The following is a 19,872-nucleotide window of genomic DNA, read 5'->3' as shown; positions in this document are numbered from 1 at the left end:
AGTCATACTGTAATTATTTTGCATCTTTGAGAGGCAAAGAATGTGCCCAAGTTCAATGGTAATTTTTTTGAAAAAAAAAGACATCAAATTCTAGACTTTTATGTTTAAAGGTCACTGTGAAAAAAATGATGTAATATGGCAGAAGACTAAAAATAGCACAAAGTTCTAATACATGGTGGCAATGATTGCATTAATTATGGTGCACTTCCTTGAAAACATATTATGTGGTCATATTTAAGTGATGTTTTAATGAAAATATTTACAACACTTATGATACAATCTTGACTGAAAGCAGAAAACTAAAACTTATTCACACTTTTAGAATTTGCAACAATAAGTGTTCTCAAGGGCAATGACAGTGAGAACACAGAAAGAAAGTCATTTGATTGATCAGTGTGGTAAGTTTTTTTAAAATTTTGTTATTGTTGTTATAATTTTGATGCAATGAATAAAAATGAGGTTACTGAAGGAATATGCTCAACAAGTTTCAGTAGCCAGAATTTCTAGTGTAAAATATGTTGAAAATTAAACTGGTTTTATCATTATTCTATTTAGCAGTGGAATGGTGATTTACTTTTAAAATTATTTTAAAATATAACTCTTATAAAAGTTGAAAATTATTGTGATCCTGCTTTACATTTTTTTCTTACGATTCTGAATCTTAGAAATTTATTTCAAAGAAAAAAGAAAATGTGCATCCCACGTAGGTGACCTGGCAACGATCACAAACTCAGAGAGCAGGGGTAAGCCAGAGTCAGCTAACTGAATCACGCAGTTTTCCAATGTTCTCTTTCATCTACGAACCAGACTTTACCTGGCATAACGGCAGCGTATGAGCAAGCACAATCCCAACATGGCCCTGGAGGAAGCAGAAAAGGAAACAAGTTAAAGGTGGTCCCTAAGGTGTCTGTGATTTCTGAGACAACGATCTTGCCAAGTAAAAGCATGGCCTTGAATGTAATATAAAGTCACACAGTCTTGGAAAAGCTAAAGAGAATATGGAGAGATATCATACCCCACCGCTGCAGAAATCCACAATTCTGTCACCAGGCTTGGCCTGATTTGCCACCATGTACACAAGGTTGTTTAGCTGCTGCTGCTTCCTCAAAGCTCGGTCACTGGACATTTTACCTGGGAAAGATGAGAGAGGGAGAAATGAAACACGTATTGGGCAGGACTGAGAAGGTCCTTGTAGAATAGACTGCTAGCATCCAGGAAAAGGGATGAATAAATAAATGAATTACAAATTCCATATCGCCTGCTGTGAGAAGACTAGAGTCCTGGAACCCAGAAATAAACTCTAATTTGCTTACTTTTACTTTTAGTCATATCTAACTGTTCTTTCAATAGCCACTGGCGGAAAATCTATAAAAAATGTCTTGTAAAGAGAGAAAACAGTAAATGAAACATTAAGTTCAGAGTCACAAAGTAACTGTTCAATAAATATTTATTGGATGAAATGAAAACAGCAATGGTCTCTTTGCTCTGTGCCTCTCAGAGACCTATTGTAAGAATTATCTAATTTTAGCACATTGCTTCAGCCTCCTAAGGGAAATGAGATCTATAATAAATAAAAACTTTAAAAATTTTAACTGGCCTATCCTTAATATCAATTCTCCTGGTTAGGATATTTGGAACATAGGCATCACATTGAAATATATCAATGGTTATTATATTAAGAGAGAAAATGGATTTTCTCATTTCTGCTTTGAAGCTTTTTCCTCATGAGTCAGACACAGAAATTTAATGCAATTAGAGATTAAAGATAGGCATTTCCAAGTATGAAATGCCTTGGGCCTAACAGCATGAAAACATCTGAACTTTCAAAAGTCATTAGTCAAGCCCCTGAATATATCTTCAGAAGAATGAATGAAATTATTTGTTTTTACATGTTTCAAATGTATTTTGTTGTAAGAGCAAGAGTAAGAAAATGTAAGAGAGCAGATTTCAGTGATACAGATTAAAAACCCAGATAATCTTTTTCACTTGATCAAATATTATTTACAGATACCAAGGTTTCCCTGCCCCATTTTCATAGAAAAATAGCATGTTTTTTTCTGTTCTTCTCTTTTCTGTTTTTCTCCTTTCTAATGTTGCTAAAATAAGAACACTGTGAAATTTTTATTGTAGGAAAGAATAGAAAATATGGATAAAAATCTATATAAGAGAAAAAGTCCCATGCTCTCATAAGTCAGAGGTATATTTTTATATATGTTCTTCTATTCATGCCCATAAATTCAGACTTTTTTAGAAGGCACATAAATACTAGAAATCATTCCAGGTCTATGCATTTGTTTTTATACTACACACTTTAATAGTTACATAGTATTTCATTCACTGGATATATCGTACTTGTGTAGTAAATTTCCTATTACACTGGTGTGGTCACCATCATGCAGCTGAATTGTTGTGCACATTCTCCATTACTTAGCATGGCTGAATGTGAATTTCAAACATGCAGAGCTTTTAAATCAATAGCGTGGTGACTCCATTTGTGAAGATAATTTCATGTAGCTCCAAAAAGAATTATTTTCATTTTTCTCTAATAATGTAATTGTTAAAAGTATAAACTCAGAGTAAGTGAAAGCCTCTATCACCCAACCCCTGTGGATAACCATTCAGAAGAGATTTATGATAATTTTCAAGCACATGGCAAAGCTGAAAGAATGAACACCCCTACAAACTCCGCCTAGATGCTGCCCTCAACAAATTACTATGCTTGGTTTATTGCACTTGTATTTATCTATCTATACATTCATATATCCAACTTATTTTTTATGGCAATACAGTCTTGCCTTGGAGGAGAAAGAATATGAACAAGAACAGGGAGGAGGTGGGGGGTCAGAATGCAAAAATGGAAAAGTGCTTTGAGCCCCTTGGGAGGGCTAGGGTCACAAACACCACTGTGACGTGAGCCACCACCCAGAGCAAGGAGTGAGCACAAGCATTTCAGTCTTTGCTCTGTTTGTAGATTTCTTAACAATTCTTCATAAGGATTTTCATAATAGTAAGTCAAAGGGAATCATCTTTTGTTAAGAACAAGGAGATAAGAAAATTTATTTAACAGAATATCCAACAAGTTCTCTACTGTATTTCTATTATGTAGAATTACCTGACCTTCTTAAGTCAGTTTTAAGAGCAAATGTTGATGAAGCTCTGTTTTTCTTGCTGACTATATCTCTGCATGTAAAGAAACCCTGCTGAAATGAAGGCTGAAGGCAGAGTACTTTTCAGGGCTGTGTTTAAATAGAGACTATTGAGTTTCGCATACTATTCACAGAGTAAGCTAAGAATGATGCTCAGATACTCTATGGAAAAACTGCCTCTAATAAAACATTCCTCCCCCCATTCCAGTTTTGTAAACGTTATGAAGCTTCTAGGAGCATGAACATTGAACAAAGTAAGAAAGTGGTATTTTAAGATAAGGCATTAATTAAAAATGACATCCTACTACTGGTTTATATCCAATATTCTTTTACCTAAGACACCACATACAAGCATAAATTATAATCTATTTTTAGCTTGACTAAAAATTATCACATGTTTTAATATAAGTGACTTCATTTGTTCTGTGACATAACTCTCCTACACTGAAGTCTTCTTGCCCGATTCAAGTTAGGAGGAACCTGATGATTTGGACAACTTTTCTTTGCCCCAGAAGAAAGTACAAAAGTAAAGAAGCCAACTTTTAAGCTAAGAAAGAGCCATATTAGAAAACTAGCATTTTTGAATGGTTTGAAGTTATCAAATAAGGCAAAACAAAACAAAAGAAAAACCATGGATGGAAATTGTGCACACGTGTAGCCAGGACACGCACTCAGCCTAATAAATTATCAAGAAGAAAAGCCTGTTAATTTTTTGTCTTTTAGTCTGAAACACCCAGGTAGCATGAATGTTATAACTTACTGGGAAAAGGAAGAGAGTCAGGTGCTTTTATACACATTAGACTTCGTCATGAAAGTCTCTGCTCTGCTTTAGGAAGAACTTTTGACTTCTTGGCAAAAAAAAGAAAAAGAGCCTCTAATGCTCTGGGCCCTGTTGGTTTGCCAACCTCATCTTCTGCTACACTGCCGTATAATACGTATATCCATCCCTTGTGGTCCAGTTTTATAAAGAATAGACAGAGAAAGAAGAACAACATATGCTCTCACATGTGGAATCTAAGAGAACAGGTTGGTGGTTGTAGAGATGGGAGGTGGGTAAAATGGGTGAAGGAAGTCAAAAGGTATAAAATCAGTTAAGTCATGGGGATACAATATACTATATTCCATTTATGAAAGTTGCTAGAAAGTATATCTTTCTTAAGTTCTCATAATGAGTCCTGGCTGGTGTGGTTCAGTGGATTGAGAGCCGGCCTGCTAACCAAAGGGTGGCTGGTTTGATTCTCAGTTGAGGCATATGCCTGGGTTGTGGGGTCCCCAGTTGGGGGCAGATGAGAAGCAACTGCACATTGATGCTTCTCTCCATCTCTTTCTCCCTCCCTTCCCCCCTCTCTAAAAATAAATAAATACAATCTTTTTAAAAAAGCTTATCTATAAATCTTATATTAAAAATTCTCATAATGAGAAAAATTATAAACTGTGTATGGTGACAGGTGTTAACTTATTATGATGATTATTTTACAGTGGTCCCCAATGTTTTTGGCACCAGGGATGGTGGGGTGGGGCAGGAAACTCAGGAGAGCCTCCCTGGTTCTCTCTCACCTGGCGGGGGTTGGGGGAGGAGACAGGAAATGGAGCTCAGACAAGCTTGGCTGGGGGCCTGGTTCATAGCAGGCCATGGTACCTGTCCATGGCCCACAGGGTGGGGACCCTCCTTTTATAATATATATAAATATGGAATTGTTATATGGTACAACTGAAACTAATAAATGTTCATTATATCTCAACTTAAAAACAAGAAAATATAAAATGATACTTAGGCACAATTAATTATAATATATTAAAAAAGGAACCATTAGGTAAAATTGTTTCTGTCTCCCTGAAACAGATATAGATGATTTTTCCCCTGGAACTGCATAAATCCGGGTCCAGTTAAAGAGTATTAGGTGAGTGGGATCCAAGAAGGTGAAGGGGTAGGTGGAAGCTACACTAACCACCTCCCAGGACTGATCTGGAATTACAACTAAATTGTAGAGAAATCATCCTGAGTAACCAACTGAACACTGGCTGGAGAGAACCTTATAACCATGATCAAACATAAAGAATATTAGGAGACTGATAGGCACGTAATAGGTGTTCGATAAAAGTTTCATGAAAGAATTTTCTCTGCAATCATGACCAGCTGCATTTCAAGGCAGTATGCTAACTTTTGAAGGTACAAAGTATGAAAGAAGTTAGATGTGAATGCTTTGCCTATATTTGTTGAAACTTTGAAAATAAAAAAGTCAATATGAAACAGTGTTTTAGGTGGGAATTTAAGAGTTTCTGAAATTTTTTGTGAGGAAATAAGAAAGCAGCCATTTAAAAAGTTTCATCAACAGCTAGAAAGGCAGAACAAAATTCCTAAAGAAATTTCTGAAAAGATAGGTGAAACTAAAGCAGCAACATAAAGCTTACACTTTAGGTTAAGGCAACTTTGTTTTAAACTTTGGAGATGAGTTCTTGGAACACTAAAAACTTATGATAATTCTCTTGGTTCAACGTTTTTATAGCTGGTTGTAGGCTAGCACCATTAACCCTCTTAGCTGAGCTGACTCAATGGGACAGTATTCCCACAACTGGGGATACTAACCTCTGATATGTTCCTTCCTATACTCCCCAAAACCCCTGTTTATTCACACATCCCATAATTCAGTCTAGGAAATCAACTGACAACAGTGTAACAATGTGATGGTATTTTTCACCCTGACAGTTTTGTTCAATACATTGTTTGAGCATTCAATAATTTTTTACTGGAAATCCAAAATGCTAAAAGAAACCAATTTACTACTTTGTAAATTGAAGAATAATGGCTTCACAAATATCCTTCTCAGTCAGTCATTCAGCCAATAAATCAATCTACCAACTTGACCTACGCAGAACTGTTCTAGACAATGTTAAAGACACAAACACTTATAATGTTTGGTTTCTGTCTTTAATAAAATTATATCTTGTTTAATTTGTATAAAGCATTATATTATATATTATATTATATTAAGCTCAGAAAATGTATCTTACTAATAATACCATACCCTATATTTATAATGAAAATTTAACAACCATAACTTAAAAAAATCTGTATGTTTTCACCAAAGCTTCTGAAACAAGAGATCATACTTTGTGTTTATAGGATGCTTTGCAATATATTAAGCACTTGCATATTCGATATACCATCTACCCTTGGAACTCTGTCAGGACACCAGACTGGATAACACTTCCCTCATTTTATAATGAGGACACTGGACAGTAAAGAGGTGCTCAGCCTTGGCACTTGCTCAGAGACATGCACAGCTGGTAAGTGGAGAAGCTGGGACTCTCACCAAGGATTCCTAACCAGGTTCAGTCTTCTTTTCAATACAATCTGCTATTTCTTAAACAGATGACTGATTAATTGCAATTCCAGGACTTCAGTGTTGGTGCCTTTTTTATTTGTGAGAGGTAAAGAAACTGAGGTGCTTTCTGACAGGGAAGTAAGGGATTTCCCTAGTAATTACATCTTGGAGGAAGGAATTAATTCTTCAGAATCAGTCACAAAACACATTTTCCTTCAGTTTTTCGCCTAAATAAAATTTCTAAGAGCAGGCCTACCAGTATGAAGGGCTAATTTGAATTTTGAACTCAACATGTTGCAGTGTATCTCTAACGCATTATTGGGAAGTCTCACAGGTCACCCTGTTTAATGGACCGACCTTTGAGTGTCATCCTTTCTGGAAGAGACCATTCCCCCACCTGGCGACTATCAGCGACCTTTTTTATTGTATGGAAGTGACATGAAAAGGTGGAGCAACTGATTTGTTGAAAATCAGATTATCTAGGAGGAAAGAAATAAAAGTAGATTGGGAAGATCTTTCACGTGACTACTGCAGACGCTGACTAGAAATAGCATGTTCCTTTACCCCTTCATATCGAATTCTAGAGCATCTTTTAAAAAGCCAATAACTAAAAAATATTTAGGGAGAGTGGGGGACCAAAGATGAGAGAAGTGTAGTCACATTACTTGCCCAAACAAAACTTCTGCTTTGTTTAAAGAACAGTTTAGATGCAATGAATAACGAAAATTTAAAAACCTTCTTATTCTTGTATGCTTTGTCTCTAAGATGAATTAAACATTTTGACCTCAGAATGCCAGATCCAAAGTTAATCAAATTCATATATTTTCATTTCACTCGAATACTATTTATGCCACACAAAGCAAACATTACTTTGCTCTAGAATTCGGTTTCATAAGAAAGTTCACAGTATCTTACAAGGTGCCCACAAGACCAAATTGAAATGCTTTAGGACAACAATGCTAACTCCAGAAAATAGTTTAGATATTTCTTTCTCTCATTTCGAGAGACTTGAGTTAACAACAGTAAGGTATAATATTTTAGTAGTTTCATTTAATTTTTTGAGATATTCAGATATTCAAGTAATCCTTGATTTGACTTCTAGTTTGGTGTGGTTCACAGTATGTAGGTTAAATGGTATATCTAGTAGCTCAAAATGATGTGTGCCAGCTTTTCCAGAGTAAGTTATTTTTAAAGTATATTTATTGATTATGCTATTACAGTTGTCCCAATTGTCCCACCCTTTGGCCTACTCTACCCAGTGCCCCCCTTTTCTCTAGCAATCCCCCCTTAGTCCATGTCTGTGGGTCATGCATGTAAGTTCTTTGGTTTCTCCATTTCCTATACAATTCTTAACCTCCCCCTGTCTATTTTGTACATACCATGCTTCTTATTCCCTATACCTTTTCCCCCATTTTCCCCATCCCCCTCCTCACTGATAACCCTCCAGATAATCTCCATACCTATGATTTTTGTTCCTGTTCTGGTTGTTTGCTTTTGTTTGTGTTTTTCAATTGTTGATAGTTGTGAGTTTGTTGTCACTTTAATGTTCCTAGTTTTCACCTTCTTCTTTTTCTTAAATAAGTCCCTTTAACATTTCATATAAGGGCTTGGTGATGATGAACTCCTTTAGCTTTACTTTGTCTGGGAAGTACTTTATCTGCCGTTCCATTCTAAATGACAGCTTTGCTGGATAGAGTAATCTAGGTTGTAGGTCTTTGCTTTTCATCACTTGGATAATACTTCTTGCCAGTTCATTCTAGCCTGCAAAGTTTCTTTTGAGAAATCAGCTGATGGTCTTATGGGAACTCCTTTGTAGGTAATGCTCTTCTTTCCCCTTGCTGCTTTTAAGGTTCTCTCTTCATCTTTAACCTTTGGCAATTTAATGACAAAGGTGTCTTGGAGTGGGCCTCTTGGGGTCCAATTCGACTGGGACTCTGTGCTTCCTGGACTTGAATTTCTATTTCTTTCACCAAATTAGGGAAGTTTTCTTTCATTATTTTTTCAAATAAATTTTTAATTTCTTGCTTTTCCTCTTCTCCCTCTGGCATCCCCATGATTTGGATGTTGGCATGTTTGGAGATGTCCTGGAGTCTTCTTATTCTCTCCTCATTTCTTTGAGTTGTTGTTTCTTCATTCTGTTCTGATTGACTTTATTTCTTCCTTATGTTTCAATTCATTGATTTGAACCCCAGTTTCCTTCCCTTTGCTGTTGGTTCCCTATGAATCTTTATTTCACTTAGTGAGGCTTCATTTCCTCCCTTGTATTTTTGCCATACTCAATGGGATCTCTAAGCATCCTTACCACCAGTGTCTTAAATTCTGCATCTGCCAGGTTGGCTGTCTCCATTTTGCTTAGTTCTTTTTCTAGAGTTTTAATCTGTTCTTTCATTTGGGCCATATTTCTTTGTCTCCTTAATTTGGTGTCCTCTCTGTGTTCGTTTCTGTGTACTAGGTAGACCTGCTTTGACTCTCTGTCTTGGCACACCTGTTATGTTGTACGGGGTAGAGCCTTAGGTAATCACCAGGGCAGAGCAACCCACTTCAGCACTTGGAGGCTTTGTATTTGGGGGAGGGGTCAGAAAGAAGACATTGCCACTGCCTGACTGCTGGAGGCTTTTTCCATACTTTCCCCACTTCCAGTCACTTAAGCAACTGGTACTCCTCTAGCTGTTGCCCTGGTGGTGATTTCCAGAATGGGCGGGTTTGTGCACATTCTAGGATTGTGCAGGCCCTTTAAATGGCCTCTTCTGAGAGACCTGCAGTTTCTTTCACCACCCCAAATCCCACTCCTTTTTACAGCCAGGAGTCATGAGACTTTATTTTCCCAACAGTGGAACCCTGGGCTGTGCAGTCTGGCCTGTGGTTCACTCCCCAGGTATCCCTAATGTGAGACTGCCGACCACCACTGCAACCTAACTGCCGCTGCCTCACCACTGCCACACCACATCCTCTCTGCTCTGGCTCCTTGTCTCCGCTCCTCCTACCCATCTGGATAAACGTGTCTTCCTCAAATCCTTGGTTGTTGGACTTCTATACAGTTTGACTTTCTGGCAGTTCTAGATATTTTTTGCTTTGAGGTTAGTTGTAATCCTTCTTATGGTTATGCAAGGAGGTGAAGCATGTCTGCCCACACCTCCATATTGACCAGAAGTCTCAAGTGATTTTTATTTATTTTTAACATTTTTAACATTGTTGTTCAAGTACAGTTTTCTGCCTTTTTCTCCACCCATACCCACCACCCCAGCCCTCCCCACCTCCCCCCAGTTTCTGTCCCTCCTTGTTATTATCCATGTGTCCTTTACAATTGTTCCTGTAAACCCAACACCCTTTTCCCCTATAATCCCACCTCCCTTTCCTCTGGTTACTGTCAGCCTGCTCTCAATTTCAGTGTCTTTGGTTATATTTTGCTTGCTTATTCATTTTGTTGATTAGGTTCCTGTTAAAGGTGAGATCATATGGTATTTGTCTTTCACCGCCTGGCTTATTTCACTCGGCATAATGCTTTCCAGTTCCATCCATGCTGTTGCAAATGGTAGGAGCTCCTTCTTTCTTTCTGCTGCATAGAATTCCATTGTGTAAATGAACCATCGTTTTTTTGATCCATTCATTTACTGATGGGCACCTAGGTTGCTTCCAGCATCAAGTGATTTTTAAAAATAGCTTCTTTTGTGCACATTATTCTAATTTCTACTATTTTTTGACCACAGTTTTCTTGTTTGATTTTTAATGTATTTTAATTAAATAAATGAAAATGGTGAATATCTAAGGTGACATAGCTCCAAATTCTTTGATAATATTAATATTGTTAATATCTGGTACACCCATCAAGAGGTATGTCTATTCCCTTGAATGTCAGCTCTAGGACTACTTGGCTAGTGTACTACAGCATGACACTGCCTCTTTCTGGCAGCTTCCACTTCCTGTTTTTTGAGAGTCTTGCTCTTAGAACACAGCACCATGTTTCAGGAAGGCAAGCTTCCCCGGCTAATGCTGTAAGAATAGACGAGCTTTCCCACCAAGCCATACCTAAGTATAAGTAACAGATTTGTGAGTAAAATCGGTGATTGCTTTTAAAGGCACTAAGCTTTGCAGAGGTTATTTATACAGCAATAGATCATCACAACAACATCCCACCATTGGCTTGTAAGTATTGTCATCCTGGAGTAGCATTTATTGGGACACCTACTTACATTTGAAGTAATAGATACTATGACAATAACCAAAATAGAGAATGGTTGTTACACCTAACAACTAACTATCCAAGGCAGAGGTATTCATTATAACTTACATGGCATTATATAAACCTCAAAGGCAGTCCTAAATTCTAGTCCTACTGTTCCTTTTCTCTTTCTAATGGTCCTAAACCTATGGGTCCAAGTGTAAGGAATATTGAGATTTTAGCAGCAAGGGATGCTGGAAAGAAAAAGACTGTGGGATCTAACCCAGCTATAGGCCTAGTAAGGGATGAGGACAGTGATCCAAATTAGTATTCAAAAAGAAACCCAACTGGGACAAGATTTCTTATCCACACAGGTCAAGCAACAGTAGTCTGCAGCAATGATCCAACCAGTAGGGAAAAGGAGAAATAAAAAGCACCAAGAAAAGGAAAGTTGTACCAAGAGGGATGTGCAGGTGGACAGGGCTTATCCTAAGTCACAAGAGATGACGGTTCTAAAAGAGCAAGAGGCTACACTGCAACTGCACCAGTTCAGAGGTCTGGGTCATGGACATGCGGACCCATTCTTCCCGGGCCTAGGAAGGGCAAGGAAAGGCAGGAATGAACATTTTTTTTCCTAAACTGGGTCTTTGACTCTCACTTCTTTTCTCTGATTCTTTCATAATAACCTCTGCAGAGTAATTCATTTGTTAGCAAATATTTTTTCAGCACTTATCTGCCCTGGCCTGATCATGGTGCTAAGGCATGATGGAGAACAAGGGAGATGCTTACATTCCACTGAAGGGGGTTTACCAACAAAAATTAAATCAAGTGATTAATTCTACAGAGAAAATTCAAATAAAATGATGTGGTTGAGATCAACAGTGAATATTCAAGGTCAAGTAGTCAGGAAACCCTCATTAGCGGGTAAGAAAACAGATCTAAATAAGAAGTGCTTGTGCAGTCTCTGTTGGAGCCGAGCTAGTGATGGTGGAGAAAGGGAATTATAATTGTATGTATTTATCCCCCTCACTCACATATATAAAGTCACTGAATGGATGTATACCTATTTGCTGGCATTAGCGCTACTAAATAATTACTATGCACTAAGCATGTTGTGCTTATGGTTACAATCCTTTGTCCCAAGGTTGCATTACTGCTGCAATGCCAGATGAATTGCCTTGGCCATGTGTTTACTCCACAGTGGAGTCAGGTTGGAATCTGCCCAGTCCTCCTCAAGGGCCTGTGTTCCTCTCTGCCACCCCAGGAGTCACAAACCCTTCTCAGTAAAATAGTTTTGAACAGGCCCCAAATATAGGTGGGACTATCAATTTGTCTGTTACACATGAATAAAGTGTACTGGATCTTTTGGGAAGAAAAAATAATAGAACTTTTTTCTATTTTAGTGCGTACTATGCTTCCTCTCCTGCATGGTATCCAGGTATGTTTCATCTGTATTTCTGACACCAGTGAATTTTTCATCACTACTGAATAGCATTCTTTGCATTTTGATAATACACTTAATTCTGATCTCAACACAAAAGGCATGCTAAAGTCAGTTTTTTAGAGAAATTCATGTGGTGGCAGCACGGGAGTCGAAGCATATGTACCTGCAGTGGTTTTCATTCAGTAAAAAAAATGTTGTTCAGGGTTTGTCTCGCTGATTATTGTGTATTCAGGGCAAGTATTCCTTTTGGTTATGGTCAAAGTTCAATTAATACTAATATTTCAGTGTCTTCACAGCTTAGACTTTAAAGTGCAAAAGTCAATAGTTTCTTGTTTTCTTTTTAATCCTTGAGGGTATGTCCATTGACTTTTGAGGGGAGAGTGAGAACAAGAGCAAGAGAGAAAGAGAGAGAGAGCAATTTATGTGAGAAACATGGATAGGTTGGCTCCCACATACTCTCCAACTGGGGATTGAATCTGCAACCTAGGTATCTGCCATGACTGGAATCGAACCCACGACCTCTTGGTGTGTGGGACAATGTTCCAACCAACTGAGCCACCCCAGCCAGGGCCTCAGTTCCTTCTTATTATTTCTCATTTTATTACTGCAGTCATATTTGAATTAAATACTCTGCCTTATAGTCTCACCCTTTCATGCCCATTCTTTTAAAAACACAAATGTGTTTGTGCTATTTTCCTTCTTAAAAGTCTTCAGAGACTTCCGCCAAGATGGAGGCATAGGTGGAGACGCTGTGCTTTCTCACACAACCAAGTTTAGAGACAACAAAATATTAGCAACAGAAAACACAGCCAGAACACAGAAAACTGAACTTTTCGGAAGTCTGATAACAACAAATTCTTCAGCCTGATCGGTAAGAGGGGCAAAGCCAGCAGCTGGCAGAGCAGGGTAGCACAGAAAAACTTGGTCAGACAGACTCAGGCGCGCGGATCCCAGGCGTGGGGTTGCAAAGGGCGGACCCAGTGAGTGATCCAATGAGCGACCAGAAAGCCAGCGAGGGCGCAGGGTGGCCAGTGGGTTGACTGTGGTCACGCATTCCTGCGCAGATAGACCGGCGAGGGAGTGGGGAGTGGGAAATGAGATGGGACCGAGCAGGCCCCAGCGGTGGGAGGCAGTAGAGGGGGCCGCCATTTCCCCACTCTGACCCTGGCCCCACATACAGCATCACAACCTAGGGACCTGGGCGGACCCGCCCTGGTAAACATCTCATACTTATCGGGCTGAACAGACCAAAAATGGCTCAGGAAGATCTCAAAGTCCCAGAGCCCATAACTCTAAGCGACCAAGAAATAGCAAAACTTTCAGATGCACAGTTCAAAACACTGGTGATCAGGATGCTCACAGAACTGGTTGATTTTGGTCACAAATTAGAGGAACATATGAAGACTAAACTAATTGAAATGAAGGGAATTGCACAGGAAACCAATAGTAATGGAAAGGAAACTGGGACTCAAATCAAGGGAGTGAACCAGAAGGAAGGAAAAAAAGACCAAACAGAAAAATATGAAGAAACAAGAATTCAAAAAAATGAGGAGAGGCTTAGGAACCTCCAGGACATCTTTAAACACTCCAACATCATAATTATAGGGGTTCCAGAAGGGGGAAAGGAACAGTCACCAGTGGAAAATTTATTTGAGCAAACAATAAAGGAGAATTTCCCCAATCTGGCAAAGGAAATAGACTTCCAGGAAATCCAGGAAGCTCAGAGTTCCAAAGAAGTTGGACCCAAGAAGGAACACACCAAGACACATCATCATTACATTAACCAAGATTAAAATGAAGGAGAGAATCCTAGAAGCAGCAAGAGATAAGGGGACAGTCACCTACAAAGGAGTTCCCATCAGACTGTCAGCAGATTTCTCAAAAGAGACCTTACAGGCAAGAAGGGGCTGGAAAGAGGTATTCCAAGTCATGAAATCCAAAGTCCTGCAACCAAGATTACTCTATCCAGCAAAACTTTCATTTAGAATGGAATGACAGATCAAGTGCTTCTCAGATAAGGTCAGATTCAAGGAGTTCATCATCACCAAGCCCTTATTATATGAAATGTTAAAGGGACTTATCTAAGAAAAAGAAGATAAAAAAGATGTACAGTGAAAGGACAGCAAATTCACAGATATTAACAACCACACCTAAAACAAAAGCAAACTAAAAGGACAGCTAGATCAGGAGCAGAACCATAGAAATGAAGATCTCATGGAGGGTTAGCAACAGGGAAGTGAGAGGAGGAGAAGGGGGGAGAAGGTACAGAAAATAAGTAGCATAGACAGTAGGTAGAAAATAGATAGGGGGAAGGGCAAGAATAGTATGGGAAATATAGAATCTAAAGAACTTGAGACACATGGTCATAAACTAAAGGGGGGAATGTTGGGGCTGGGGGGTGCAAGGTGGAGGGGAATGAAGGGGTAATAGAACAACTGTAATGGCATAATCAAAAAAATAAAAATAAAAATAAATTAAAAAATTAAAGTCTTCAATGGCTCCCCACCTCTGATAGAATAGATTTTAAAAAATGAGACTTCATGGTCTGCCCAGATCACTTCCTAGAACCCTCACTCCCACATTCTCACCATTCTCCAGCCAGAATAACCACCAGTTATCCTCCAAACACACCATGCCCTATCGTCTTTCCAAAGATTAAAACATTGCTTTGTCGAAATACCACTGTCTCAGGAACTCCAACTGTTTGTGGAACGCTAGCCCCCCCAAAATATAAAGAGATATTGGGAGGGGGAAAATCTCAGTTTAGAAACATAGTATTTCCCTAAATTGCTTGGCAACTAAATGCTGTTACTAACTCTCTTTAGAAAATATTTTAGGAACTCTCTTTAGGAAGCATCACTTTATCCTATCTTAAAAATGCCTATGTATCCTTCCTTCACCTTCAGTTCCAGTGAGTGCAGGGAACTGACAAAGACATAGGTCAGATTCTTTAAACTACAACCATTTCACCTCTGGACAACTGTATTTCCCAGGGACCTCCAGAAAATACTTAACATAAAAATCCAGTCATGTGCTGGTTAGGCTCATGTTGCTGAATCAGCAATGAAAAGAAACAAGAGGCATCAAAAACATTTTTTCCTTGAATGTGAGTTATAAAAGGGATGTTTAGAAGCTCAAAAATATTAGCTATCATTATATTTCTCCTTGAATATTGTATTAGTCCTTCCATATCCATGGGGAATATGTTCCAAGACCCCCAGGGGAAGGTAAAACCTCAGGGAGTTTTGAACCCCATACATAGTATGTTTTTTTCCTATACATACATACCTATGATAGAGTTATATTTATAAATTTGGCACACTAAGAGATAAACAATAACTATAATAAAATAGAACAATCACAATAATACACTACGGTGAAAGTTATATGAATATAGTTTCTCTCTCTCTCTCAAAATATCTTATTTCGTAGATGGAAAATTCATTCTTACCATGAATTTTAGCAACCTCAGCATATGATTTTTTCTTACTAAGTTGAGAACTGTCACCTTTTCACATAAATGAGGTACTTTATGGCTTCTCTTTGGTATATATGAGTTGCTAGCATCACTGCTCCCATGCTTTGGGGTCATTTGAGTAAAATAAGGGTTACTGGGACACAAGCATTGAGACAGCACAACAGTGGGTCTGACGACTGAGCCAGCTAAGCGACTGAGGGCTAATAGGCAGGAAGCGTATCCAGCTTCCATGTGCCGGGCAAAGGGCTGGTTCACATCCCAGGCTGGATGGAGCAGGACAGCAAGACATTTCATCACACTACTCAGAATGTGTGCAATTTAAAACTTATTAATTGTTTATTTCTGGAGTTTTCCATTTAATGGTTTTGGACTGTGGTTGACCATGGGTAACTGGAACCAGAAATTGAATAGAAAGTGAATAGAAACTGGAATAGAAAGTGAAACCACAAACAAGGGGGACCTACTCTAAGCTGGAATAAAATAAATGACATATTAAATGTAAATGTTTGAACTATTTGGGGAACACAAAGTCATAAGCACTGTTGGCCACAGTTCATTTAGATGCAATGTTAATTACATACTGAGACAGCTAATTGCTTATGAGAACTCTGGAAGATTATGCTTAAAATTTAACTTTTCCTGAATAGCCAGTGAAATGTACAACATAAATTAGTATATGATATAAGTTAGTACATGATATAAATTAGTACACAATATAAATTAGTATACAATGTAACCTAAATATCTTCATGTGAATAACCCTCAAATCTATCATCTAAATCTATCATCTAATGTTCAGAACATAGACATGGTAGCATAGGGCATTTATCAGTAACACCTACATATCTGCATGCCCACAAGACAAACAGGCATGGAAACTTCTTCACTCTTTAAAACAGAAATGCACATCTTGGTCACTTGTGACAACAGCTAAAATTAGATTTTAAGTCTTACCTATTTTCTCTCATTATATAAATCTCACATATATGATAAACAGAGAAACCAAACATATATACTAAAAAATACCAGGAAATGGTAGTCAAAATTTCCCTCAATTTCCATTAATCTTATAAACATGTGATTAGTTTTTAATTTCAAACTAATAAAAGAATCCAGAACTTTCTCCCTTTATAAGCTATTTAGAAAACAGGTAAACTCCCTAGAAAATTATACAGGACATTAAAATAAATACTGTTGTACTGACAGGCTTTAAGATTTATAAATGAATGATTCAGTAAGAGACTCTGGGATTTCATTTACAATAAAAAAATACTATGTTAAGCTATGAGAATTTTAGTTGCCTTTTAAGGAATCGTATCTAAACATTGAGAAAAACATATTTGGATTAGCAGTAAGAAGAAACAAAACTATAAATGACACATTAATTTATACAACCCACAAAAACATAATTTCTTTGCTAAAGTATACTATAAAACAATGTTTCCAGAGGAAAGGAGAGCAGTTATTAAACTAAAGCTTTTACTGGTGGTGGAAATACATCATTTTCTTTTCATTGATAATAGAATAATAAGAGGAATTCCAACAGCCAAATAACACATATTCAATAGGTGCCCAGTACGTGCTCAGGGCTGCACTGCTCTGAGGGCTGAGGAACAGCCTTCTCTGGTTCCACCAAACACACACTGTAGTGAGGCAGACAGATGACACACACCAAACAAATGTGCACTGCACTGGGCCGAGCATAAAGAAACAGAGAAGGGACACCGCGAGTGAGGGAGGGGAGACTAGTTTTCAGTAGGATATCTGAAGGGTTCTTTCTGATAAGGTGACATTTGAGATCTGAATGAACGGATGTGCTCATATATGGATTATCTTGGAAAAGAGTTTTCCAGACAAAGAGTGTTAGAGCAAATTGAGTTAGTAAATAGGAGACTGGCAGAAGAGAAGGTCAAGGAAGTAGCCAGAAGCCAGAGTATGCAAGGCTTCAGAATCTGTGTAAGAACTTTGAACTTTATTTTAATTAGATGGATTTTGTAACATTATTTAACTTTATAAAAAGATTTCTATAGGCAAGCAAGCGTAGAAATCTGGCCAGTGGTCAAGGCCAGACAGGAGAGTCACTCAGACTAGGAGAGAGCAACAGAAGTTGTGAGAAGGGGTTAGGTTTAGTATATGAGGTCTGTCCAGAAAAAGCCCAGCCATTATTATATAACGAGAATGGCTTGCTTGACATCCATGTAACCTGGCAGCCAAGGAGAGTGGACTGGAGTGCGCATAATGTGAACAGCAATGACTTCACTGTATTAGTCGGGGGGGCAGTAGACGCCATTGGCTGAGCATGTGTACTGTGTGGCCATCACATTCAAAACTACTGAGCAAGTAGAACAATGAATCTGCATCAGATTTTGCATTAAGCTCGAACCTTCCTTTGTGGAAATTGTTCAGATGATTCAGAAGGCTTTTGGGAACAATGCAATGAGTGTAGTACATATAAAAGTGTGGCACAAAATTTTCAAAGATGGTCAAGAATCTGTTGAAAGTGATTCATGTTCTGGAAGGCCTGCAACATGCAGAACACTTAAAATATTGACTGCCTATGGGCTGTGGTCAATCAAAATTGGCAACCCAGGTGACTCAGCCCTGCTACAGGCCAGAGTTATCACCCCAGGACTTCTGGCTTTCCCCAAAAGTGGGGGAAAGCCCCACCTTTGAAAGGGAAGATACAGCAGATCATCAGTGAGATTCAGGAAAATACAATGGGGCAGCTGATGGTGATTGGGAGAACTATGTGAGGTCCCAAGGTACCTAGTTTGAAGGGGACTGAGGCGTCACTGTCCTATGCACAATGTTTCTTGTATCTTGTAACTTGTTCAGTAAATGTCTCTATTTTTCATATATGGCAGGATACTTTTTGGACAGGCTTTATATATATTAAAAGTAAAGCTGACAGAATATTCTGATAAACTGGACGTAGAGGGTAATGACAGAGGTCAAACATGACTCCAGAAGTTTAGGCCTGAGCAATTAGAAGAACCAAAGTGCCATAGGCTGAGTTGTCATAGAGGTGTGAACACTAAATCCTGAGGTTTTCCCATGGAAGCTGAGGAAGAACCAAAAAAGGAGGCCAGTGAGGACTCATTCTATTGGTTTTTCAGAGGCCATAAAGAAAGTATTTCAAGGAGAAGAGGTTGATTTTGTCAAATGCAGTTGATAGTTGTAGTAGGAAAATAAGGACTGAGGCTTGCCCATTAGATTTAGTAGATGAAGTTGAAGTTGAAGCAGATGAAGGTGACCTTGACAACAGCAGTTTGGTGGGCATGATGGAGAAGAAGCCTGGTCACCATGAGTTTGAAAGAGAAGAAGAACAAGGAATCATAGAAACAGAAAAATCATCATTTTATGATGACCATATTAATTATTGGTTTGGGTATGAATCATTGATGGATGCTAAAACCACTGGTAAAAAAAACTACTGGGGAACAAGACAGTTTCAGAGTAGCTTACCAGAGGTGGTTTATTATTACAAAGGGAAATCAGTATTTTTACAATAGAAAAACCTGAGAGATACCATCTTAATCAACTACTTATCATGAGTAGTGTGTCAAATTGGTATCTTGTACCTGCTAGGGTGTATGCAGAGGGGGACAATGTCAACTCTGCAGCATGCTTGCCAAAAATGTTTATGAGTCATTTTATGGTGGACTTGCCAACAGTTTAACCTCCATCTAGTAGAGAAAACAGATAAATCCAAATTGAGGACATTCTGCAAAATATTCAGTTTAGATTCTTTAAAAATAAAGCCAATGACATAAAAGTAAAAAAAAATATTTAAAGGCTGGGATTCTAGGTTAAAGGAGACTAAAGACATATGATAAATAAAGCAATGCATCATCCTTAATAGAAACTGAGTATTAAAAGACAGAGAGAGCATTATTGAACAATCAGGAGAAATTGAATATAGTCAGTAAATTTGATACCATCATTATATTAATGTCAAATCCCCTGTAATTATTGGATTTTTGGTTTATAGGGAAATGCACTTGTTCTTACGACATCTGTGAGGAAGTATGTTGGGATGACATGTCACAATGTCTGCAAGGAAGTCTTAAGTGACTCAGGAAAATAAATGTATTAAAAAGATAAAGTAAGTAAAACAAATTAGTATAACCTGGTGAATCTATATGATGTTACACAGGTATTCATAGTACACTTGTGCAACTTTAAAAATGTTTCGATGTTTCTCTCCCTCTCTTTTTCCCTCCCTTCACCCTCTCTAAAAAGAAATAAAGCTTTAAAAAATAGGCTTGCAAATTTAAAAAAATAGATTGGGCGGAGAGTGGAGAAAGAGAAGATGAAAA

The 19,872-nt window shown here is 38.1% G+C and overlaps 1 protein-coding gene across 4 annotated transcripts in view; it reads right to left on the bottom strand.

Annotated features, from left to right (window-relative positions):
• GSTCD (glutathione S-transferase C-terminal domain containing) overlaps window positions 1–19,872 on the bottom strand; it is a 153,929-nt gene that overhangs the window by 35,306 nt on the left and 98,751 nt on the right. For all 4 annotated transcript variants that reach the window (XM_037154449.2, XM_037154452.2, XM_037154453.2 and 1 more), the window contains exons 6-7: window positions 1,016–1,131; window positions 815–859 (exon numbers count right to left, since the gene is read on the bottom strand). In XM_037154449.2, the coding sequence (XP_037010344.2) occupies window positions 815–859; window positions 1,016–1,131 (161 nt within the window). The remainder of the gene's footprint in view (window positions 1–814; window positions 860–1,015; window positions 1,132–19,872) is intronic.

Source organism: Artibeus jamaicensis, unplaced genomic scaffold (assembly GCF_021234435.1).
Source record: "Artibeus jamaicensis isolate MK-2021 breed Jamaican fruit bat unplaced genomic scaffold, CSHL_Jam_final scaffold_3222, whole genome shotgun sequence".
NCBI lineage: Eukaryota > Metazoa > Chordata > Mammalia > Chiroptera > Phyllostomidae > Artibeus > Artibeus jamaicensis.
This window is presented reverse-complemented; position numbering and strand designations above follow the sequence as displayed.